Source organism: Macaca mulatta, chromosome 10, assembly GCF_049350105.2.
Source record: "Macaca mulatta isolate MMU2019108-1 chromosome 10, T2T-MMU8v2.0, whole genome shotgun sequence".
Taxonomy (NCBI): Eukaryota; Metazoa; Chordata; class Mammalia; order Primates; family Cercopithecidae; genus Macaca; species Macaca mulatta.
This window is the reverse complement of record NC_133415.1, coordinates 18,997,276-19,020,736: the sequence shown is the minus strand read 5'-3', so window position 1 is coordinate 19,020,736 and position 23,461 is coordinate 18,997,276. Positions and strand designations below refer to the sequence as shown.

General features: G+C 40.2%; 2 protein-coding genes and 2 long non-coding RNA genes across 8 annotated transcripts in view; 2 read left to right on the top strand and 2 right to left on the bottom strand.

Annotated features, from left to right (window-relative positions):
- The window catches only part of FBXO7 (F-box protein 7), a 24,347-nt gene extending 9,620 nt beyond the window's left edge, over positions 1–14,727 (top strand). Inside the window, 6 exon segments of one of the 2 annotated variants that reach the window (NM_001257458.1) lie at positions 759–900; positions 3,444–3,527; positions 6,750–6,845; positions 8,909–9,085; positions 11,066–11,103; positions 14,038–14,727. In NM_001257458.1, the coding sequence (NP_001244387.1) occupies positions 759–900; positions 3,444–3,527; positions 6,750–6,845; positions 8,909–9,085; positions 11,066–11,103; positions 14,038–14,424 (924 nt within the window). In that variant the 3' untranslated portion in view covers positions 14,425–14,727. 2 annotated transcript variants of the gene reach the window in all.
- On the bottom strand, positions 14,726–18,036 carry LOC144331780 (uncharacterized). The gene is made up of 2 exons (XR_013399203.1): positions 17,559–18,036; positions 14,726–16,705 (listed from the first exon to the last, which is right to left on the bottom strand). It is a non-coding gene; the product is annotated as an uncharacterized LOC144331780 (long non-coding RNA).
- Positions 16,436–21,788, top strand: LOC144331779 (uncharacterized). The gene is made up of 2 exons (XR_013399202.1): positions 16,436–16,702; positions 17,502–21,788. It is a non-coding gene; the product is annotated as an uncharacterized LOC144331779 (long non-coding RNA).
- Positions 18,671–23,461, bottom strand: part of SYN3 (synapsin III) — a 553,834-nt gene continuing 549,043 nt past the window's right edge. For 3 of the 4 annotated variants that reach the window (XM_028827102.2, XM_015149984.3, XM_015149988.3), the window contains exon 14: positions 18,671–23,461. In XM_028827102.2, the coding sequence (XP_028682935.1) occupies positions 23,329–23,461 (133 nt within the window). In that variant the 3' untranslated portion in view covers positions 18,671–23,328. 4 annotated transcript variants of the gene reach the window in all.

The following is a 23,461-nucleotide window of genomic DNA, read 5'->3' as shown; positions in this document are numbered from 1 at the left end:
ATTCATGGAGGAGAACATTTAGAATATTGCTTCTCAAACTTTAATGTGCTTTGGAATACCTGGGGACCTTATTAAAATGCAGATTCTGATTTAGTAACTGTAGAATGGACCATGTACTTCTTCATACTCCTGCATAATACCAATGTTGCTGGTCTGAGAGCCATGTTATAAGTTAAAAAGATATAGAGTAATTAGGTGATCAGTGCACACCTGCAGCATGCCATGCACTGACCCAGAAATTAGGATATAAAAACATTGGGATATTTCCTGTCCTCAAGGAGTCCATACATAAATAGAGGAGAGAGACAAATAAAAAGATAATCAGAAATAACACAAGTAAACATAGATAATAATACAGTTGAAGTGTAACGGAAATATGAATAGACTGTTAGGGGACGAAAGGAAATGGCAAACAATTTTTCTTTGAAAAAGGCTTTACAGAGGAAGTGATATTTGGTTATTTTGGAGTTTTAAATAATCATATGGTTTTGCTAGGCAGAGAAGTGAGTCTTGGAAGAGAGAGATCAATCCCTGTTTCCATATTGCAATTTTACCTGTTTGAACAAAAATTTTGATTAAAAGTGTTGTAATATATTATCCTACAATATAAAATATAATGGCAATATTAATGATGCATTGTATTAAGAGGACTATGTGGAATGATTATTTCAAACAAGTTAGGAGTCTTTTGGATTTTTAATCTTTTTGAGAGTAACACCTTTCTTCATTATTTGTTTCCCTTTCATTTCGTTCCCCAGGGCACCGAAGCCAAAGCACTGTCCATGCCGGAGAAGTGGAAGTTGAGCGGGGTGTATAAGCTGCAGTACATGCATCCTCTCTGCGAGGGCAGCTCCGCTACTCTCACCTGTGTGCCTCTGGGAAACCTGATTGTTGTAAATGGTAATTGAATAGCATAGTCATGGTTGCTCGTTTATGGATTCTTAGACGTTTCTTTCCAAATGTTTTATAGCCACTTCAGTGATTGGCTATCATGATACAGTTGTGAGTCCTTCTCAACTTTATTGAATTCCTAGACCACTGATAACATGTGTCTGGAAGATTATAGAGTAAGAGGTTGTTGGGTTGTTTAGGCCAGCACCCTTCACTCTTAGGGCATCCATTTTCTTGATGTCTTAATCTTTGTAATATTTTGCTCTGGGGGGTAATATTTAATATTATCCAATATTATCAATATTTGATAATATGAGTGAAATGAGCCTATTATACATGAACTCTTTGGAGAATACTTTTTCTTTATCCCTGTGGATGGCTTTATTTTTTTAACGAAGGTCTTGAACTGAGACATGGGGAACTAGAGCTGGGGTCACCATTTATCCAAGTTCGCATCTCTGTGGCCAGCAGTGCACAACAACAATGCTAAGTTTACTGAGGCCTTAGTAAGTGTGTGTTTTATTTACTGGGCCTCCCCCAACAAATGTCACTCTGCATAAATAACTTTTCCTGTCTCCTTTTTCATATTAATAAATTTCACTGGAATAGCAAGGCATTCCATCTTTGTGTTTTAGTTCAGATACCACTTTGGTTCATATCAACTCCTAGTAGTCTATCATAATCACACATCCTGGAGATCCATTTGAATGACTAGGAGCTTTCATTTTTATTCTGTTTTGTTTTTTGAGGTTTATCCTTTTAGTTAGAAAGATAGTGTGGCAAGATTGGGAGGGCTGCATTTGTTGTTTTGTTTATTCAGTATAGCTCATCTTTTTTGTTTAGCAAAGGAAGTTGCTTTGATAAGCCTTAGGTCAAAGGTTTAGGTCAGGTTTTCAGTATGTTCTGCAGCTGCTCCTTTGCCTAGATGAAAGTTAGGTAGAAGCCTTATCACCACTTAAAAGCAGCGAAATGTTTATCTGTTTCATTTATTGAAGTTTTGTGTGAGATTCTGTTTGAAAAAAATGGTGGTTGTTTTTTTTTCCTGCTAAAATCTATTTTGAAAGCTACTGACTTATGCTGTCTTGATCTTTGAGATGTTGGATAGTTCTCATTCCCCTCTTACGAAGTTTCTTTTTCTTTTTCTTTTTTTTTTTTTTTTGAGACAAGGTCTTGCTCTGTCACCTAGGCTGGAGTGCAGTAGCCAGAGCATGGATCATTGCATCCTTGACCTCCTGGGCTCAAGCGGTGTTCCTCCTTGGCCTCCTGAGTAGCTAGGACCACAGGCGTGTACCACCACACCTGGCTATTTTTTATTTATATTCTGTAGAGATGAAGTCTCACTGTGTTGCCCAGCCTGGTCTCGAACTCCTGGGTTCAAGCAGTATTCCTGCCTTGACCTCCCAAAGGGCTGGGATTACAGGTGTGAACCACGCCTGGCCTCTTAAGAAATTTCTATTTCTTTAGTCATAAGATTCTTTGAAATGTTATTTAAAAGTCTCAAAACGTTAGGTTTTAATAGCTTTGGTGGTACTTCACGTTTGTCAGGACATGACTGTCTGATGACACTAGGACCTAGCAATGTCTATTCAGCAGTTCATCATAATTAGCAGATGTAGCTTTTAGTCTGGCATTCTTGTACACAGAGTGTCAACAGTTTCTGCCTTCATCTCATCATTCTGCTACATCACATCATAACTTGCAAGGTTGAAGTTACCAAATAGTAAATGTGTAGTTGCAAATTTTGCCTTGATTTCTTATAAAAGCACTTAATGACATGTATAATAACCTCTATTCATTAGATTCAGAATACTTAATATAAAAAGAATAACTACTGAATGTCTTGATGATTTCTTAATTTCTCATACTTTGTTTCTTTACTGTTCTTGGCAAATCAGCTCTTGGCAGACTTGCATGGCAGCCAGCCATTCCAGGATTGATTATTTGAAAAGAGCAGTGTGTCTTTAAATCTTTCCTTCACTCCAGGCATCCTGCTTTGTGCACATGTGCATAAGCACATCACTGGGCTCTTTCATGGAATGAGTTGAAGTGCACCTTTGTATACATGATTAAAATTGAACCCTCTGGTGATGTCAAGAATATTGGTCCTTTGGGTCTGGAAGAGAGATGATGCTCTGAAAACTAGCAAGATTATTTTAATGAACAAGGGAAGACTCATTGCCAAGGGTTAAATAAAAGATAAATGGAGTTTTTACTGACTTCATTAGAAATAATGATTTTATTGTGTTTAGTTGCCTCTGATTAGCCTTGTTGCGTATCTTTCAATTACTAATAAGCTGCTGCCTAGTAGATTTTATATAAAGATGCTTACTGTAGTTTTTAAAGGTGGTGTTGTAGAGTGATTTTACTTCATGTGATGCCAGGTTTACACTTTTGAACTTGCTGTCAGAGAAAGAAATAGGCGAAGAACAGTTTGTTTTATATAATGTGTCCTTAGTATATTAGGAGCAAGGAAATGCAAGCCCATACTAAAAAAGAAAGGCAGTTGATGAAGTGACAGAATTTTTTATCATCTTTCTTTTGTTTATTTACAGCTACACTGAAAATCAACAATGAGATTAGAAGTGTGAAAAGATTGCAGCTGCTACCAGAATCTTTTATTTGCAAAGAGAAACTAGGTAATATAAACATTATTTAACTTTTGGAGTGAAACTCTGTGAAATTCGTGTAAGAAAAAAATCTGAAAGATAATGTTCAAAAGACAGAAAATTTCTATGTGAGATTAAAGCATATGTAAGATAATGTGGTTTGCTTAAGAATGCAAAGGTTTAAAAAATGCGAAAGTTTTGCTTATAATTTGAGGAGTTTGTTTCTTTCCTGTTTTTCTTAGGGTCATAGAGTGCTGAATTATATTGTTATGAGATAACACTAGTATGTAATTTATTACACTCTGATGATAGTTCATAGTTTCTGTACTAATCTTTGGAGATCTCTCTGGCATCATATTTAACCAATATAGAGATCTGTGTTTCATGGAAGTAATTCAAGTTCATTATTAAAGATTATTGGAGGAAAAACTGCAGTCAAAATCTTTGTTTAAACCTACATAAATTTGATTGCTGTTTTATACAGATTGATACTTTACCAAAAGTTTGCATTCTAGATAAGGTTTTGCCTAAACTCTCTAAAATTATTAATAGATGCAAAGAAGACAGATTTTCCTTTTTATCATTTCTCAGTTAAACCAAACTGTGAGAGGCAGTTACAGGTGGTTGGAGGAGAAGAGATAAGGTGGAGAGGGGAACTGACATTTTTTAAGTGCCTGTTTCATTCTGCACTTGTGTCCGTACATATGTTATTCCATTTAATCTTCTTAGTAAACTTAGGAGGGTTTTAAGAGCCTAGTGGGAATGTTGTGGTACAGTGGGAAGATGGCATTTATAGCAGTCCTTTAGGAAAGGCTGGCTAGATTGACATTGTTGCTTTGAAGGTCTAAAGACTTATTCTTGCTCATTCCTAGGGGAGATCAGCCCTGAGAGATTGATTTATACTAACTAAAACTGATGGGAAAAGGAGACAGCAGAATACATATTTATAATGGTCTCTGGTTGGACGTAGAATCAGAACTTGGGCATTAGGTGAATTGAGCTTTTTTTTTTTTTTTGAGACGCAGTCTCACTCTGTCGCCAGGCTGGAGTGCAGTGGTGCTATCTTGGCTCACTGCAACCTCCGCCTCCCGAGTTCAAGCAATTCTTCTGCCTCAGCCTCCCGAGTAGCTGGGACTACAGGCACACACCACCACGCTCGCTGATTTTTTTGTATTTTTAGTAGAGACAGGCTATCACCATATTGGCCAGGCTGGTCTCGAACTCCTGACCTTGTGATCTGCCCGCCTCGGCCTCCCAAAGTGCTGGGATTACAGGCGTGAGCCACTGCGCCTGGCCAAGTTGAACGTTTAATGGCAGACTAGGCCAGAGTTTCTCAATCTTTTTATTATCACTTCCCAAAGGAGCCTTCGGAGATTTTTCCCCTCGATCTCTCTCCTTCATGAAATTTAATACCACAAATATATTTTATTTATGTACTGTGACCCTTTGAAGGATCACAAACCAATATAATAGTTTTTAACCTGTCAAGGACCAGTTTTTGCCCCTGTTGAAACTGCATAAACTGGACTGATGAATCTGTATAGATGGCTTTTATCATTAGGGTCAGAAAAACTTGAAATTCCTTGGCTACGACACTCCGTATTGATCACCGTATAGGGAGGACCTTGTTATGGAGAGTAGAAATACTCTACACTCTTATGCCCATTTTCTAGATCAGGAAACAGATCTAGAGGAAGCTAAGTTACGTAAGGGTCACAGAGCTAATCAATGGTGAAATACAGGATTGGAATAGATTTGGCTGACTCCCAGCCTTTTAAAACAACTTTTACAGGAATGTAGCTCAGATTGCTATTCTTTTTCTGCTTTTTCTTAGATAAGGAAAAAGGAAATGGAAGGGAGGAAGAATGTTAAATACTGTTAAATTACAACTTTATGGACTGTTATAATGAAGTATTTTTAATAAAGTCTTTTACGTTGAGTAGGAATGTGCTGCTCATTTGGCAAGTCATTTTAATGAATTTTTACTGTGGCTGATAGCACCTAGTAACTACAACTAGGCACTGTTATTTATCCTTTTATTCATAAGTTTCTAATTAAATAGTTATATACCAGGTTGCTGAAGGAAAAAAATCATTTAAAGAAAATCAGTTTTCACATTTGAAAAAAGCCCTTGAGCCAAATTGATTTTTAAAAATTATACCTTGACAGCAAATTTCAGTTCAAGATTGCAAGTCACACAACAAAGATTTAGACATTAGCTGCGTGTCTCTTTCCTTCTTCTTATCGATCCCGTTATACTGAGTGTTTTATTTGTTATAGATAGTGAAATACATAAATATGGAATGGGGAAGGAGCAAGCATAAATTGTCTACTGATACACTAGGCACTGCTCGTGGAGCTCTCAATTGTAACAACCTTATCGGGTATAGTGGTGGCGTCTCCCTTAAACAGTTGAGCAAAAAGGTGAGGATCAGAGGGGCAGGTTATTTGTCCAAGGCTATACACTTGGTAAATAGCAAAACAAGTGGGAACCTCAGCTGCAATTTGGTAGTGCGTCCATACTTTAATATGAGTCACATGGGGATCTTATTAAACTACAGGTTCTGATTTGGTAGGTCTGCAGCAGGCCTGAGATTCAGTACTTCTAAACAGTTCCAGGTATTGTCAATTCTGGTGATCTGTCGCCCACATTTTGAGTAGCAGTGTGGTGGCTAAAAATGAGTGCTTTTGAGCCACATGGACTTGGGTTTGTGCACTGTTCTGCCACTAACCATGGGGCCTTGGACAGGCTTTCTGTAGCTTGACCTGTTTTTAAAATGGCGATAGTAATTACTTAGGAAAGAACTTCTGATGTGAAAGTTTGAAAAATGCTTGACACAGGTGCTGATACATAGTCATCATGTGATAAATGCTATTAATTTACCAGGTTCTAAGCGTTACAGGAGCAGGTCTCCACTGTGTCCTCAGTGCCCAGCACAGATTGATAGCTATTCAGGAAATCTTCCTGTGTATGAATCTCACACGAGCTTTTTCTACAATTGCAGCCTATGAGCTAGAGAGGTTGGGCACAACTCTACTAATTTGATAGCATGGAATTTTTAGCTTTTATATCTAAGATTCAGTTTTTTCAAGTCTTGCACTGTACTTCTTCCATGAAGGAATTTGGTTCATGCTTATCTTTGTGAATTATTTGTGAATATTTATTTGCCATGTTGATTGTGTTTGGCAGAAATAGAGGACAGTTTTTCCACTTGATTTTGGGTTTTGATTTTTCATTAAAAAATATTCTAGGGGAACATGTAGCCAAGATATACAAAGATCTTCAGAAACTCTCTCGCCTCTTTAAAGACCAGCTGGTGTACCCTCTTCTGGCTTTTACCCGACAAGGTAAGAGATGAAATACTGTCTCAGTTCAAGGGACTGTAAAGAATATAAGTATACTTAGTATTCTTGGTGGGTATGACATCTGACTGCCCTCTTTTCTGCTCCTAGCTAAATGTTCCTCTTTTAAGACTAAGCTTAATATTCCTTAAGTGCTATTTACTTGCTCTTTGTATCTCCATGCTATTTTGTACATATTTTTATTATAGACTCTTTTCCATGGACTATAATTGTTGATATGATTTCTTTCCACCTAAGGTTGGGAATATCTCGAAGGTAGGGAATATATCTTACGTTTGTATTCTTGTGGTCTAGCATGGGGTCAGGTACATGATAGATGCTCTTTCTCTCTATACACACATACATTTATATTCTGGGCTTTTGCCCAGAAATTATATGTCACTTCCACTCACATTTTATTGAAAAAATAAGACAAAAATGGCCAAGCCTGATGGTAGTGGGGTGGGGAAGTATAATTATGTGTAGGAAGTGATTGAGAACCACAATATTTATATATATATGAGAACCACATATATTTATATATATGTGTGTATATATATGTATGTGTGTATATATATACACACACATATAAATAATATATGGTCTGTAATTGGATCTGAGTTTTTTTTTTAAACCATTTATTGGAGGCTCTATGCAGGCCCTTTGTTGGATATTTCACATGTACTCTTATTTACTGCTAATGACTTTGAAGTAAATTTTATGGTACTTATTTTATACATGATGAAATCATAATTCAGTAAGGTTTATAATTCACTCAAGATCCTTATATTAGCTTTCTCTTATTATTTTTTTTTGCAGTTAAAAAAATTTTAAATCTCAGTGACTTACAGTGAAATTTACTTCTCGCTCGTGTACATGTTGTGTGTGGGTTTGCTTTGGCTGAAGGAGTTGTCTTTATCTAGGACATGCTCCTCTTGTGGTGTGCCAGTGGCCCAATTATGTGTTGGTTCAACGCTTTTGCCCAGAAATTATATATGTCACTTCCACTCACATTTTATTGAAAAAATAAGACAAAAATGGCCAAGCCTAATGGTAGTGGGGTGGGGAAGTATAATTATGTGTAGGAAGTGATTGAGAACCACAATACAATCTACCACAATTCTCCAACTAGTAGGTAGTTTCTGACTTACGTGAACAGATAGTGGCTTTTATTTGCTCTCTGTGTGTAGAGAAGTAAGTAACATTTTTGGTGTCAAGTTGAATGGTGGCATGTCTATTATAACAGTAGTCTTCTCTGTAGTTGGTGATGAGGGAAAGGAAGTAATGTCAATTGAAAAACACATATAGATATGTCTTTGTTGGATTTTGATTATTTTTGCTAGTGGAGGATAGTATCACAAATATTTTGAAGGTGCTGATAACCAAAACATAATTTTCACTGAACTTGGAACATATTATTTTTCTTTTCCTTTCTTGGCTTTGTTTCTGAATTTATCTATCTCTTTTTAGCCTGCTAGACTTCAGGTAATAGTAATTTGCTAACACTTGAGTGCTTATGCTTGGTGTGCCAAACATTGTTCTAAGCACTTAATACGTATTAATACGTTTACTTGTCACAACAACTCATTGAAGTCGGTGGGATGTAATATTAATCCATTTTACAGATGAAATTAAGTTAGAGTTAAAATAACTTGTCCAAAGGCACACAGTTAATAACTGGCAGGGAATCAGATATAAAAGCCAAGAATTACTCATTTTCTGTAGTTGAATAAAGAAATACTGTTGTATTGAATAATGTTTGAGACAGAAGAGGCCATTGGCTAGAATTTAGCAATTGTTATAGTTATTTGATTTATATTAAAAAGCATTTGTCTTTCTACTAAAACATCAAGGGAGTAAGGGCCTAGAGTTGCATGAGTTAGTAGTAATTATAGTCAAGCTGGGGTTAAAAATTCGTTGTAGATGATGCATACTTGGGAATAATTAAGAGTACCATCTAATTTTTTGCCACTTTAGAAAGGAACAGGTGGCAACTTTGTTGACTGTGTGGAGAAAGCCAGATGTTCTTTACTCAGTAATACCTGTTACTTCTCTTTTTTTCCTTTTAGCACTGAGCCTACCAGATGTATTTGGGTTGGTCGTCCTCCCGTTGGAACTGAAACTACGGATCTTCCGACTTCTGGATGTTCGTTCCGTCTTGTCTTTGTCTGCAGTTTGTCGTGACCTCTTTACTGCTTCAAATGACCCACTTTTGTGGAGGTTTTTGTATCTGCGTGATTTTCGAGGTGATTTCCATAATGACATATTCACAAGAAAAGGCTCTTTCTTATTGTCTTAATTACTCAGCTCACCAAAAGTTTTTAGTTGTAGGATTTTTCTGTTGCAAATAATCTTAATGGCCTTAAAGAGACTGACTCTAAGCTTCATATACCTTTGCCTGTGTCCCTAAAACCCTCTCATTTTTGTATTTTGCACAACACAAATCGCTCATTAGTGTAAGATTATTTCAGGATAGAAAAATGAAAGTAAGACAGGCTTATTTTCTCGCTAGAGACAATAGTCAGCATCTGACTTAGAAATGAGCTGGCATTTCTGAACTGCTTTCATGGTTGAGACCAGTGTGTAAGTTAAGAGAGTTTTGTTGACCTGTTCCATGTTGCCAGGGCAGCTTTATTTCTGTATGGTCACATTATGGTGACCTGGTAATTATTGTGGCACTGATGATGGTAGAACTTGTGCATCAGGATTTCCTGCTACAAGGCCAAAAACCTGATTGTGGAACTTTTTTTCTGCTGCCACCATTTTACTACATATTGGTGTTTTCAGATTGTTTGACCCTGGGGTGGGTCATGAAATCCATTTAATGGGTCGTGTTACAAAAAAACCCACAATGGAAAAATCCATATTTATTTTATAAATAGCATTCCTATTTATGTTTTTTTCTTTTAAAATTTCAAAATGTAAGAAGTGTAAATGACCTGGTTTGTTCCTTTCCTCTTCTTTGATTCCTGAGGTCCTCTTTTTGCTTTTTTTATGTCCCTGAATTTGACATTTAAAATGTTATTTTGTCTCAATTGGCAGCAAGAAAGCATCATCTCAAAAAATAATTCATTTTATTTTATTTTATTTTATTTTTTTGAGACAGGGTCTAGTTGTGTTGCCCTGGAGTGCAGTGGCGCAATCATCGCTCACTGCCACCTCCAACTCCTGAGCTCAAGTGATCCTCCCTCCTCAGCCTCATAAGTAGCTGAGACTATAGGCATGCGCCCCCATACCTGGCCAACTTTTTTGTTTGTTTATTTTTAGTGGAGACAAAGTCTTGCAGTGTTGCCCAGGCTGGTCTCCAACTCAAAAAAGAATTAAAAATATAGTAAAAAAGAAAAGGCAGAATTACTGATGTATATGGAAGCACTGAGAAAAAGCAGGGTATGATATAAATACTCATAAAAGGAACAAATATCCTTTCACTTGTATATTCAAGTTTAGGATTAAAGCACAATTATTCTTTAATTTTTAGATTGTGGCCCACAAGCTCATTTGTAAGCTGTTCAGATTTTTCTATAGATACAATGTTACGGGGCCAGAGCTTTTATAAACCTTACTTCCTTGCTAATGTAGTAACTTGTAGAGAAGATATCATCACCTTTTGTCCAAACACTTTTGTATACTTAAAGTTGAATGGGTTTCTTTTTCCCCATTTCACATTATTTCAAATAAAGAAGTACATTAAAAAATACTTAGTTATGGTCATGCTTCTGATAGCTGAGTCATTCAGGATATGGTTGGGAGAAAATAGTGTAACCGGAATATGGATGAAAGACTAAGTCAGCGTGACCTCCAGTAATGAACATGGGCTGTAATACAGAAACTCTGAGGTTACCCAGTTTGGTATAACATGAGACATTGGATTAGAAGCAGGTGACGCACCTAAATGAGATTAGGGGGAGAAGATACAGTGTAGAACCAGTTAATGTAGGAAGAGAGTAGCCACATGTTTCTCCATAGTCCCTGAGGAGTCACTGCATTGAATTACTGGGTAGCACAGAGCAGCGGTGATCACCCTTAACCATCAAGAAAGTGTTTGAATTAGATAAGAAAATATGAATGACATAGTGTGTGTTATATAAATGATTAGTTTTTATTTTCTTTTTTTCTCATGCTTAATGGGTAAGTTTCACTTTTCTTAGGAGAAAAACAAAACCCATTGTTTAATGCTGGATGAATGAAATGTTTTTAAATCCTTATTTTTCATTTTTCCTTTGCAGACAATACTGTCAGAGTTCAAGACACAGATTGGAAAGAAGTAGGTATTTTTAAATATTAAGGCTAATGTCCATAACACAGAAATGACTAGTGAATTAATATATTAAGGGTATATTTTCACTTTTATATGATGTAATGAAATCTGTTTTCATTTAATTTACGCTAAATTTCAGTAAATGAAAATGTTTTCAACTTTTACTTTAGACTCAGTCCTTATTTTCTTATAATTATATGGAAAAAATGTTAACACAATGATTATTTTTCATCTTTACTTATTGTAAAACATTCTTTTGTTGCAACAAAATTTAAATGAATTGTCTTTGTGCTGGAGTAGTCATCAGCTGTTCAGCTAGTTAAAATAGTACCTTATGAAAAGAATATATTATACTGTTTCATAAGGTACTATTCTAATGTCTCCATAACAGAAACTGCAAGGTAGAGCAGCAAGTGCTGATGGAGAAGCTGCTGCAAGTTATACAGAAGATGTAGCTAAAATCACTGATGAAGGTGGCTGCATTACACAACAGATTTTCAATGTAGATGAAACAGCTTTCTATTGGAAGAAGACGCCATCTATTTCATAGCTAGAGAGAAGTCAGTGCCCAGCTTCAAAGGACAGGCTGACTTTTTTTTTAGGGACTAATGCAGTTGGTGATTTTTGAAGCCAGTGCTTATTGACCATTCTGAAAATCCTAGGGCCCTTAACAATTATGCTCACTCAGGCCTGGTGCGGTGACTCACGCCTGTAATCCCAGCACTTTGGGAGGCCGAGGCAGGCGGATCACCTGAGGTCAGGAGTTCGAGACTATCTTGGCTAACACGGTGAAACTCTGTCTCTACTAAAAATAAAGAAAATTGCCGGGTGTGGTGGTGCGCATCTGTAATCCCAGCTACTCAGGAGGCTGAGGCAGGAGAATCACTTGAACCGGGGAGGCAGAGGTTGCAGTGAGCCAAGATCGCTCCATTGCACTCCAACCCAGGAGACAGTGCAAGACTCTGTCTCAAAAAAAAAAGAAAAAAGGAATTATGCTAAATCTGTGCCTTTGCTCTGTAAATGGAACAACAAAGCCTGAATGACAGTACGTAGTTTATGGCATGGTTTACTGAATATTTCAAGTCCACTATTGAGGCCTACTGCTTATAAAAAATACTCCTTTTAAAATACTGCTCATGGACAAATGCAGCCAGTCATCCCACATCTCTGACAGTGATGTGCAAGGAGATTAATGTTTTCATGTCAGCAAACACAACTGCATTCTGAAGCTCATAGATCAAGGAGTAATTTTGACTTTGAATCTTATTATTTAAGAAATACATTTTGTAAGGCCATGGTTGCCAGAGACAGTGATTCCTGATGGATCTGGGCAAAGGAAACTGAAAACCTTTTGGAAAGGATTTACCTTTCTAGATGCCATTAAGCATATTCAGGATTCATGGCGGGGAGATGAAATATCAACATTAACAGGAGTTTGGAAGTTGATTCCAATCATCATGGATTACTTTGAGGGGTTCAAGACCTCAGTGGAGGAGTGCAGATGTGATGGACCTAGCAAGAGAGCTAGAATTAGAAGTGGAGCCTAAAGATGGGACTGAATTGCCGCAATCTCACAGTCAAACTTGAATGGATGAGAACTTGCTTCTTATGGATGAAGAGAGAAAGTGGTTTTTTTAAAAAAAAAAAAAAGTCGGCCGGGTGTGGTGGCTCACACCTGTAATCCCAGCATTTTGAGGGGCCGAGGTGGGCGGATCACGAGGTCAGGAGATTGAGACCATCCTGGCTAACACGGTGAAACCCCATCTGACCTAAAAATACAAAAAATTAGCCGGGCGTGGTGGCAGGCGCTTGTAGTCCCAGCTTAACTTGGGAGGCTGAGGCAGGAGAAAGGTGTGAACCTGGGAGGTGGAGCTTGCTTGCAGTGAGCCGAGATCGCACCACTGCACTCCAGCCTGGGCGACAGAGCAGTGAGACTCCATCTCAAAAAAAAAAAAAAAAAGTCAGTTTTTGGGTTACAGGTGGTTTTTGGTTACATGGATAAGTTCTTTAGTGTGGTGATTTCTGAGATTTTAGTGTACCCGCCACCCAAGCAGTGTAAACTGTACCCAAGATGTAGTCTTTTAGCCCTTACCTCCCTCCCAGCCTTTCCCCCTAAGTCCCCAGAGTCCATTACGTCATTCTTATGCCTTTGCATCCTCATAGCTTAGCTCTCACAAGATTTGGTTTTCCATTCTTGAGTTACTTCACTTAAAATAATGGCCTCCAGCTGCAACTAAGTTGCTGCAAAAGACATTATTTCATTCCTTTTTATGGCTGAGTAGTATTCCATGGTATACATATACCACCTTTTCTTTATCAGTGGTTTCTTGGAATGAAATCTATTCCTGGAAAACAAAGGATTTCGAATATTACATAAATTTAGTTGACAAAACAGAAGCAGGGTTTGAGAAGGTTGACTCTGATTTTGAAAGTTTTACTGTGGGTAAAATGCGATCAAACAGCACCGCATGTACAGATAAATCTTTCATGAAAGGAAGAGTCCGTCAATGTGGCAAACTTCACTGTTGTCTTATTTTAAGAAATTGCCACAGCCACTTCAGCCTTTAGCAACCAGCACCCTGACCCGTCAGCAGCAATGAACGTGGAGGCAAGACCCTCTACTAGCAAAAAGATTGCAACTTGCTAAAGACTCAGGTGATTGTTAGCATTTTTTATCAATAAGTATTTTTAAATATTTTTAAGTACATTGTCTTTTTAGATATAATGCCATTGCACACTTAGTATAGTAAACGTAGGATTTATATACACTGGGAAACCAAAAAATTTGTGTGACTTGGTTTATTGCATTGGTTTGGGACTAAATCCACAATATCTCTGAGGTGTACCTATAGATCTTTACTATGAAAGCAAATTAGAACTACAGGGAAACATCCAGATCACTTACCTTATCTTGTTCTTTTATTTTTCTTTTTTCTACAGCTGTACAGGAAGAGGCACATACAAAGAAAAGAATCCCCCAAAGGGCGGTTTGTGATGCTCCTGCCATCGTCAACTCACGGCATTCCATTCTATCCCAACCCCTTGCACCCTAGGCCATTTCCTAGCTCCCGCCTTCCTCCAGGAATTATCGGGGGTGAATATGACCAAAGACCAACACTTCCCTATGTTGGAGACCCAATCAATTCACTCATTCCTGGTCCTGGGGAGACGCCCAGCCAGTTCCCTCCACTCAGACCACGCTTTGATCCAATTGGCCCACTCCCAGGACCTAACCCCATCTTGCCAGGGCGAGGCGGCCCCAATGACAGATTTCCCTTTAGACCCAGTAGGGGTCGGCCAACTGACGGCCGCCTGTCATTCATGTGATTGATTTGTAATTTCATTTCTGGAGCTCCATTTGTTTTTGTTTCTAAACTACAGATGTCAACTCCTTGGGGTGCTGATCTCGAGTGTTATTTCTGATTGTAGTGGTGAGAATTGCACTCCCAGAAGCCTTTTAAGAGATATATTTACAGCCCTTAGGGGTGGTGTGACCCAAAGGTTCCTTTGTGGCAAGGTTGGCCTTGGGAATAGTTGGCTGCTGATCTCCCTGCTCTTGGTTCTCCTCTAGATCGAAGGTTGTTTTCTGATGCTCTTCTTACCAGATTAAAAAAAAGTGTAAATGACATGGTGGTCTTGATTTTTATTACAGAAAGATATGTAATAAATATTCAGAACAGATACACAATGTTATTTGGACATTTCAGAATTATCAGAACATAGCATAGGCAGATAATTTTTGTAAGGGGTTTCTGTTTTTTTGGTTTTTTTTGTTTTGTTTTTTCATTTTAGCAGTGCTCTATCTTTTTCAAAGGCCTGATTTATGAACTGAATGAAAGCAGCTAGTTTGGTTGAACTGGACTTGGGGTGGGTGCTTTGGCCACACACCCACTCAGGTCCACCTCTTCTCTCTCTGCAGCTCTTTCTTGGGTTCTGTGGTGGAACTTTCTGGGCTGTGAAGCAATGTTGTTCAAAGGCCATTTGGTATTAGGGACTCCTGTTTGTGGCTCCTGGGATGAGGTGGTTATGATTTTGTTTTCCTTGTGTTTTGAACACTTAGTCCCTAATTTGTAATTTAAGTAGATGATATCTTTTAAAAAAGTTTTACTGCTGTGAGTGCTAATCAGGTATTGTTCTTCAAAGATAGCCTCTTATTTGAAGAACATTTTGCTTTTCAGACTTAAATACACAAAATTCAAGATTTATTTTTTCTACAACAAGAAAAAGGCCAAACACAAATGACTTATACAAACAACTATAGAAACATGCTATAGTGACAAAATCTGATTCACAACATAGGAATAAACCACTACTAGCATCTACAGAAAATAGGAATATTGCCAATGTCTTCCTGCTTTTTTAAAAATTGTTTTGCATATAAGGAAATGGCTTGGAATGTTAAGTGCTGCAAGAATATTTTGAGTCCTACATACAAGTGAATTTTTTTTTTTTTTTGCTACACATGTATATTGAGTTTTTTTTTTTTATAATCACAGTGAAGAAAATTCAGTCAATAATATGATTTTCTTGAGGCCTGTTACTTTTAGTAGCTTAATGTATAGTAAAGGATTGGAGTTGTTTACATTTGTTTCTGTGGTATTTTGTAATATCTGAGCTACAGGACAGCCTTTTAAAAATGTGTTCACTAGATGCCATATGGCTTTAATTGGGTCTAACAAGGTCCTCCTGAAGCTTTGTTGGGTCCATATACTAGTTCTCTGATACATTTCTTTGTGGCTTTGCAATGTTGTGTTGCACTATGCAGCGGATGTGTGTATGTGTGTAATGGGTGTGGGAGGACATGGTGACGACTAGAAGCACCAAATACTATAAAACAACAAGTGTTCAGAATGCAGTCTTTTTTGAGTGGCCCTTGAGAACTCCATGGATGGTGCTGGTGTCCTGTGGATACTGGTGCTGCTTTCCATCCTCACCTCAGACTAACTGGCAGACATTACAAATCTCGCTTAGTTTAGGATATTGGCAGTATGCCTAAACCTAAATTTGCAGATCTCTCACAATAGTTTTTTTTAATAATTCTTAAGACAATCCTCAACGCATTTCCTCTTGAAAAGCTGAATTTATAGTTAGAAGCTTGTGAAGTCCTACATTCTTGTCATTAAACTGAGACTGTTGAGCTGTATGTATTGCTGGTGTATAATGAGAGGAAAATCGTAGTTTCACAGAAGCCTGTTCACTGCACGATTTTCTGAGATCACCTGGATGTACTGTAATGGAAGCAAGCAGGAGTTTAGAGTGCCACAGCAACGCATCTTAGTAAGATGTGGTTCGACATCATTGGTATGTCCTACGCCTTTCTGTAGCCCCTTATTTTCCCTTTACTCTTTTTTTTTTTTTTTTTTTGAGATGGAGTCTTGCCCTGTTGCCAGGCTGGACTGCAGTGGATGACCTTGGCTCCCTGCAACCTCTGTCTCCTGGGTTACAGCGATTCTCCTGCCTCAGCCTCCCGAGTAGCTGGGACTACAGGTACGCACCACCATGCCCAGCTAATTTTTGTATTTTTAGTAGAGACGAGGTTTCACCGTGTTAGCCAGGATGGTCTTGATCTCTTGACCTCGTGATCTGCCCGCCTTGGCCTCCCAAAGTGCTGGGATTACAGGTGTGAGCCACTGTGCGTGGCCTCCTCTTTTATTAACAGGAGCTTTCTCTGCCCCATTCCCCTCATTTATAAATGGAAGTTTGATGTGGCTGGGAATCAAATCATGGAAGGTGTCCTTCCAACTTAAGATTTTGATATTCTTTGTGTAAAAACTGTTGAATTCTGACTCTTGCTTGGGTCTTTCCAATTCCTGAGACCACTGCTTTGCTTATTAACTCTGTAATTCTTTCATGGAGCTGGACATTTCTTCTTTTGCTCACTATACTCAGGGCCCAGCACTAAGGCTTGCCTCTCTCCTACTCTAGGCAGTAGCGGCCCAATTACAGAGCTTCAGAGAGGAGCTGGGCGGGTCCCAGTGCTCTGCTGTGCCATATGCATGAGCAGTGCTTCTTTGTGTAGTCTTCAGTTGACTGTAGAAGATGACTGGATAAGATCATTGGGAAGTACTGGGTAAGTCACATAGAACAAGGATTTGATTTAAACTGACTAGCTTAAACATCACTCCTGAGATTCCCCAATAGGTTACAGCATTTAGTTTCTGCTAATCCATAGCAAAACATAGTACGTTAACTGAGTGCCAAAGAACTGATCTTGCTTCTGCTCTAGACTCAGTGAAAGACCATGGAGAGCAGACACTTAGAATGTGAGAGGATGGAAACAAATTACATTTGGGAAGATTAATCAGTGTAAAAACAATGAAAGGGATTTAGGATTTTCAAGGATTAAAATGTGTAGCCAGGTGCAGTGGCCCTCACCTGTAATCCCAGCACTTTGGGAGGCCTAGGTGGGAGGATTGCTTGAAGCCAGGGGTTTGAGACCTGCCTGGGCAATATAGCAAGACCATGTCTGTATATATAAAAAAAAGTGTATTTTATACACATGTTGTAGAAAGAATGTTTAGTTTTAGATTGATTTCCCTTACAGGAATGCCCCACCAGTTCCAAAAAATATTTCCCAACCACTTTCTTCTTTTCCTCTTGGCCAGTGAATTCATCTCAATACAAGGTCTAAGTGTCCAGAGCTCATCTCTTTCAGCTGTGTGGAAACAGCCAGTGCATGGAAACAGAAGGGAGCCTCTGTGTCTCTTAGGCATTGTGTTTGATAAATGGACAACTTTAACTTACTTGTTGCCCAGCCTTCCAGTTTGTCTCTTACCAAACCAAAAGTGCTGCCTTCTATTAGAGTCCAAATATTAGGCTGAAACACTTATATCAGCAGCAACTCAGGAGCCTAGGACAGCTTTTGACGCTATAATTAGTAACCAGCCAGCTTGCCCTCTAGGATAAAGGAAAAGCAGAGACTCGTGTGAAAGTGCTCTTAGGCAATGAGCTCTGCCTCCAGGATAATTAAGCTGCCACTTGTATCTGCAAGGCTGACTTACCGAGCTTAACCCGTGACCAACCTGCATCCTTTCACCAATTCAAAACACATAAAATGAGCCACCAGTGTTTTACGAAGTTGAATAAAGCATTAAGAGATTAGTCTGCCCTAGGGCACTGGAAGGGGCAGGTCCTGAAAGGACATGGTGTGCTCCTGGGCCGGTTCGAACTGAGGCTGTGCTGTTTGGAAACTGCTGTGTTTGTTGTGTGAAGCACAATCTGTGTACTTGCTTTCCTTGGTCCTGGACCTTTGCTGCCGAAGCTGTGGAGTTGTCCTGGTCTGCTCACTCCAGCCTCCCTGACTGATGCTGACAATGGCAACTCCCCTACGGCTCACAGCCCTGCAGTCACCTTACCTTCTTGTAGGCCCCGAGGAGCGGTGTCATGTTCTCGTTCTGCCTCCTCCCATCCCTCTTCAGATTCAGTTTAGAAGAGGTCTTTTTGAGGTGGAAAACCTGACATTTGATTTTCTGCTGCTGCTTTCTCAATTATCTCATTTTATTGGGTTTTGGTTGGTTTGAGTCTATTCTTGGGCAAGTCACTTCCATATATTGATACTCTTAGAAAAACATCCTTTTATTTCATTCTTAATACTTTTGTTTGGATTTTATTTCATAGTTTTCTAGGAGGGCTGAGCTAAAACTTGTCCTGAACACCTGCTGGGTGCCAAGCAGTGTGCTCTGAGCTTCACTCTCTTGACCCATGCACAAGATACCTGCACTAGCTTGCCAGATGAGAACTTCCAGAAGGCAGTTGATGTTCAGTTTTATGGGGTTTGCTGCTGCGTTTGTTACCATGCGAGTGAAGACCTCTCATCCTCTTAAATTTTGGAAAGATAGAACTGAGTGTGAGTTCTATCTTGAATGTATCTGAATATTAGTTAATTCAGCAGGGACTGAATGTTAGGCTAGAGAATGTAGTAACGAAGAGAATCTAGGGAACTGATGGAAGAGAAAGGATATTCCACTGTTCTTGGAAAGCTGATTTTACATTTAACCAAAGCATAGTACCATTTTATCGTGCTGACGGGAGGAAGATCTGGAAGAACTTTTCTCTGGCTGGTAGAGCTGTCCACTAAGGCTGCGTTTTTAAATCCCTGTTCATTGTGCACAAATCAAATAGGTCTTTGTTGTGTTTCAGCTTCCCCGAGTCAGCTTGGAGGGAAAATGCTAGCCTTTCTCTGGCTCAAAGTTGCGAAACAAAGCAAAAAAACAAAAAAAAAAACAACGAACATAACATTTTAGAGTCTATATAGCATGACTCCCCTCTCCCTCCTTTTTGCCCTTTCCCATTTCAAAATGTCACAATTACTAAAGGTTACATTTTTGGAAGGAACACGTGCTAGCCTGTGTGACAAAACAACCATTTTGGGGTCACCATGAGACCTATGTGCCCTTGGTTTCTATGTTCATACACAGACCAGTGGGGAAATTATTTAAACATGTTGACTATAAACTAGTGTTATGTCATGGATCTGGATATATCTGTGCATGGTTATAAAAATCAGGATGCCTGCTGATTTGGAGTTTGGAAGGAGTTTCTGCTGCTGTTGTACGCAGATACTGGAGTATCTGGGAGCTATCCTTTGAATGCGGAGGTGTGTCTGAGGACAAAGGACGGAATATAGGAATATGGGAGGATTTAGGCCATGTGGTCATTGTTCACGGGGCCACTAGTTTTGTTCACTAAAGGAGTGGGTTCTTAGCTGCGTTGGAGACTATAGCACACCCATACCAGTACTGTTTCTCATGCAGTGGCTTTCCCACACAGCCCAGCTTAGGTTGCTGGTCTCACTTCAAAGTGGACTCAAAGCGGGGACATTGACAAAGATGCAGGTTCTGGGTCCTGTGACCAGAAATTCTGACTCCTTTGGTCCGAAATGAAGCTTCATCTGCCTTTGTAACTAGCTCTGCCCGTGGCCATGGCCCACACATTGAGAAACTTTGGCCAGCCTGTTACCATTCAGTTGTGTGTTTTGAGCTGTCTTTTATTACTAAGTGAAAATTGGGTGAGATTGTTGAAGAGGGACGATTGCCACAGGGGTTTCCTGTGTTCCTAATCTCCTGAAACTTGTGGACCTTGTGGTTACATCCTGCCCTACAAGTTTTCTTTTACCCGTTTATTCAGGATGTCGCACAGCATTATTTATTAATATTTGAAAGGTCTACCCCTGAGAAAGGAGGGTGGATATATTTTTGTTAAGTGGAAGGAACCAAACTTCAACTCCTGTAGCTCTCTGTGCTTGGATCTTGTAATAGGCTGCTCTTATAAGCAGTGCCCCATGTCCTTCTAATGGGGAAGCCTCACCTGCCCTTGTCAGGAAAGAAGGGGCAAGGGCCCAGGAACCCTCAAGTCTGAGAGGTTGATATTCTGGTTCTCTCATCGTGTGACTTATACTAGTGACCCCTATCTTCTTGGGGACAAGTCGGGAAGCCATTCTCTTGAAGCAGGTTTTCAGACAACTATGAACTAACTGATCATGAGGTGACAGGATTTTAGGATGTGCATTTGTCAATTCCCAGTTATTATCCAGGCATGTATGTGTATGTGTGCGCGTGTGTGTGTGTGTGTGCGTGTGCGTGTGTGTGCGTTTAAGTAATGGGACTCCTAGAATCATTGGCTAATCATCAAACCTTACGTTAATCAATATTTATACTCTCTTCTGTTAGATAGATTTCTTTTAACAGAATAGCTTTAAAAGGTACCCGCATCTGACGTTTTGAATTTCACCTCCTGTCTCTTTTCCTCATGCCCCACTTGGCTTTCTTCAGAAGCTGCAAGGGAGCGGTGAAAGGGTTAAGTGAGCAGCAGCAGGAGGACGAAGCAAAGTTCTGCTGGATTATAAATGGTCTGATCTATTCCTTGCCATCACCTGACCTCCCCCAGGCATGACTGTGGGATATTGACCTCAGGACCCCCACCCCCACCCACCTTGGGGGTCTAGAAGAATGTGATGATGAGAGAGCGATGCCTGCAAAGCAGCAGCTTCATGTGTCTGACTGCCCACCGCATCATCTCAGCTGCCTCTGGATAGGATTCTGGCAGCTCCTGGCCAGACTATTCTGTTGCATTGAGCAAAAAGAAGGGAGATGTGTTACTGGGCAGAGTGAGCTCCAGACATGCAGGGACTGTCCTATAACACGGAACTCAGCCGAGCGTGGAGATAGAATAAGGGTGGTGGGCTTTTGGGCACTAGAAAGAGTACAGGGCCTTCAGCTGTTCACTTCTCACCTCACACAATGGCTATTTTATTTGCTGCGGATCCTCGCCAGTGTTAATCAGACCTGCGCCTACCAGTCTCCAGCTGCCAAATTATGGCTCCCGATGGTCACTGGCAATTGACTTATCTGATCTTTCTTATGCCAGGTCTGCTACTTATTATTGAATCCCAGACCAAGGGTCTTGAACAAGAGGAGAGAGACGACTTCTGAATTTTCCTGGGGTCTCTTGCTCTTAAATCCAGACCTGATCATGAGTGAGGGAAGAGGGCAATGTGAAGAGGACCGCCCTAAAGGCCAAGTGGCTTTCTGGCAGCCAGGTGCACAGCTAGCACTTTCGATACTGAGCCAGTCTCCAGCCAATAACCTGTCAAAAGCCAGCTTGAAGGCAGGCTTTTCTGAGGTTGAGAGTTCTAAGTGACCCAATGCCCACAGAAGGAGAGGGTCTCTGGCCCTGATGTCACCACCCCAGTTTGGTTTTGGAGGACCAAAAAGGAGATGATTGCTTTTATGCTCCTGGGAACCTGGATGGATCTCGGCTGATTACCAAGCAATCTACATTACTTGCGCATAACTAGAAGCTGCTCCAGGCCAGAGCCACTTCCATTTTTACCTCCCTCTCTCCCTTCCCCGTGGACAGCAAAGGGAAGACGTATCTCGGGTTGCAAAGTGGGAGGCAAGGGGCTGACATAGCTATGTTCTAGTATCGTGGGCTCTCTTCGAGACCAGGAGGCTGCTTCTGGCACCTACTATGTTTCTAGCACCAGGTGCTTGGTGATTTAGGTCACCTCTGAACCCTATCTAAGCATGAGGGGCAGGCTGGTACAGGGGAAAGAGCACTGGGAAGGGAGTTAGCCTACTTTTTCCAGCTCTGCAGCTAACTTATTGAGTCAAATCAGTTTGGATTTAACAAAGCTGATTTCTTTCCTGCAGGAATTCCAAAAGCCTTTGACATATATTATATACAATGCATCTCCAAAAAAGAAATACAAACAGTAGTTCCTAAACATATTTGACCATGGGGCCCGTTTTGAAATTGAGTAACCTGCCAACACCTTTCTGTACAGAGTTTGTGAGTGCCATTGCACTTCAGATCCTACGTCATTCATCTGTTGCTTCTCTCTGGTTCCCAACAGATCCGTAAAAAGGAAACGGCTTTCCTGGTGGGAGGCCAGAGAGACCAAACAGTGGTGTAACAGAATGGGTACAGGATCCTAACCTGACCCTTTCCTTGGGAGGTCCCGGGCCTCTTTCTCCTCTGTGAACTCGTCTTTATTCCTACAAGAACCTGTGATCTGCTCTCGGCTGTCCAAATAAGAATAATGCTCTGAGTATGAGTGGCATTACCAGGGCCCCTCTGTTTCTGTTGTGTTCTCCAAGACCCCACTTGTCATACAAGGTCTCATTTCTTTCTTGGCTTCAGGACCCCACTAGTGGCCAAGTGTGATGGGGGCCTTTGCCTGTCTGGTCTAAGGGCAAGTCTTGAGCATGGATGGAACAAGCGTGGGCAGGTGGCAAGTTCCCCTGGCTGGGATTTTCTCTTTTTTTGTTTGCAAAACACTGTTAAAAGATTATTGCCTCCTATATTGCTGAGGTCCGACTACAGTGTCTGCATTTGATGGAGGTAGGGCAAGGCCTAGAGGGGGCCTTTGCCCAAAGGTGAGCAAAACACTAATAAGGATGTGAAAACTAGCCACTCGCAGACATCTCACTTGGTTATCTGGCAGGGAAGCGGGGTATGTGGGTAGGCAGAGGGATGTGACGCCCGTCTCTCAGGCCTGTTTTGAGGAACCTGGAGGCTCTCAAAGGCCCACCTCTCAGTCAGACAATGCTGGAATGTCACGGTAAAGGAAAATGGGAACAAATATAATCAGTTCCTGGGTCGAAGGCATTTAGAAAGTATGTTCTCAGGCCCTCCATTCTGTTCCCATCAGGAACCAAGGCTGAGAAGGAAGATGAGGCAGGAGGGGGACGAGTGTAGCAGAGCACTCTTCCCCTCCCAGCCTGGATGGTGTTAGTCAGAGAACAGGCTGGCAAAAGACTTCCTCAGGTTGCGGATGGTTTCGGCCTTGGCCTCGTCTTCACTTGGGGTCCCACGCTGGGAGGTGTCGGATGTGCTGAGGCTGTTAGTCAGGGACTGAGATTTG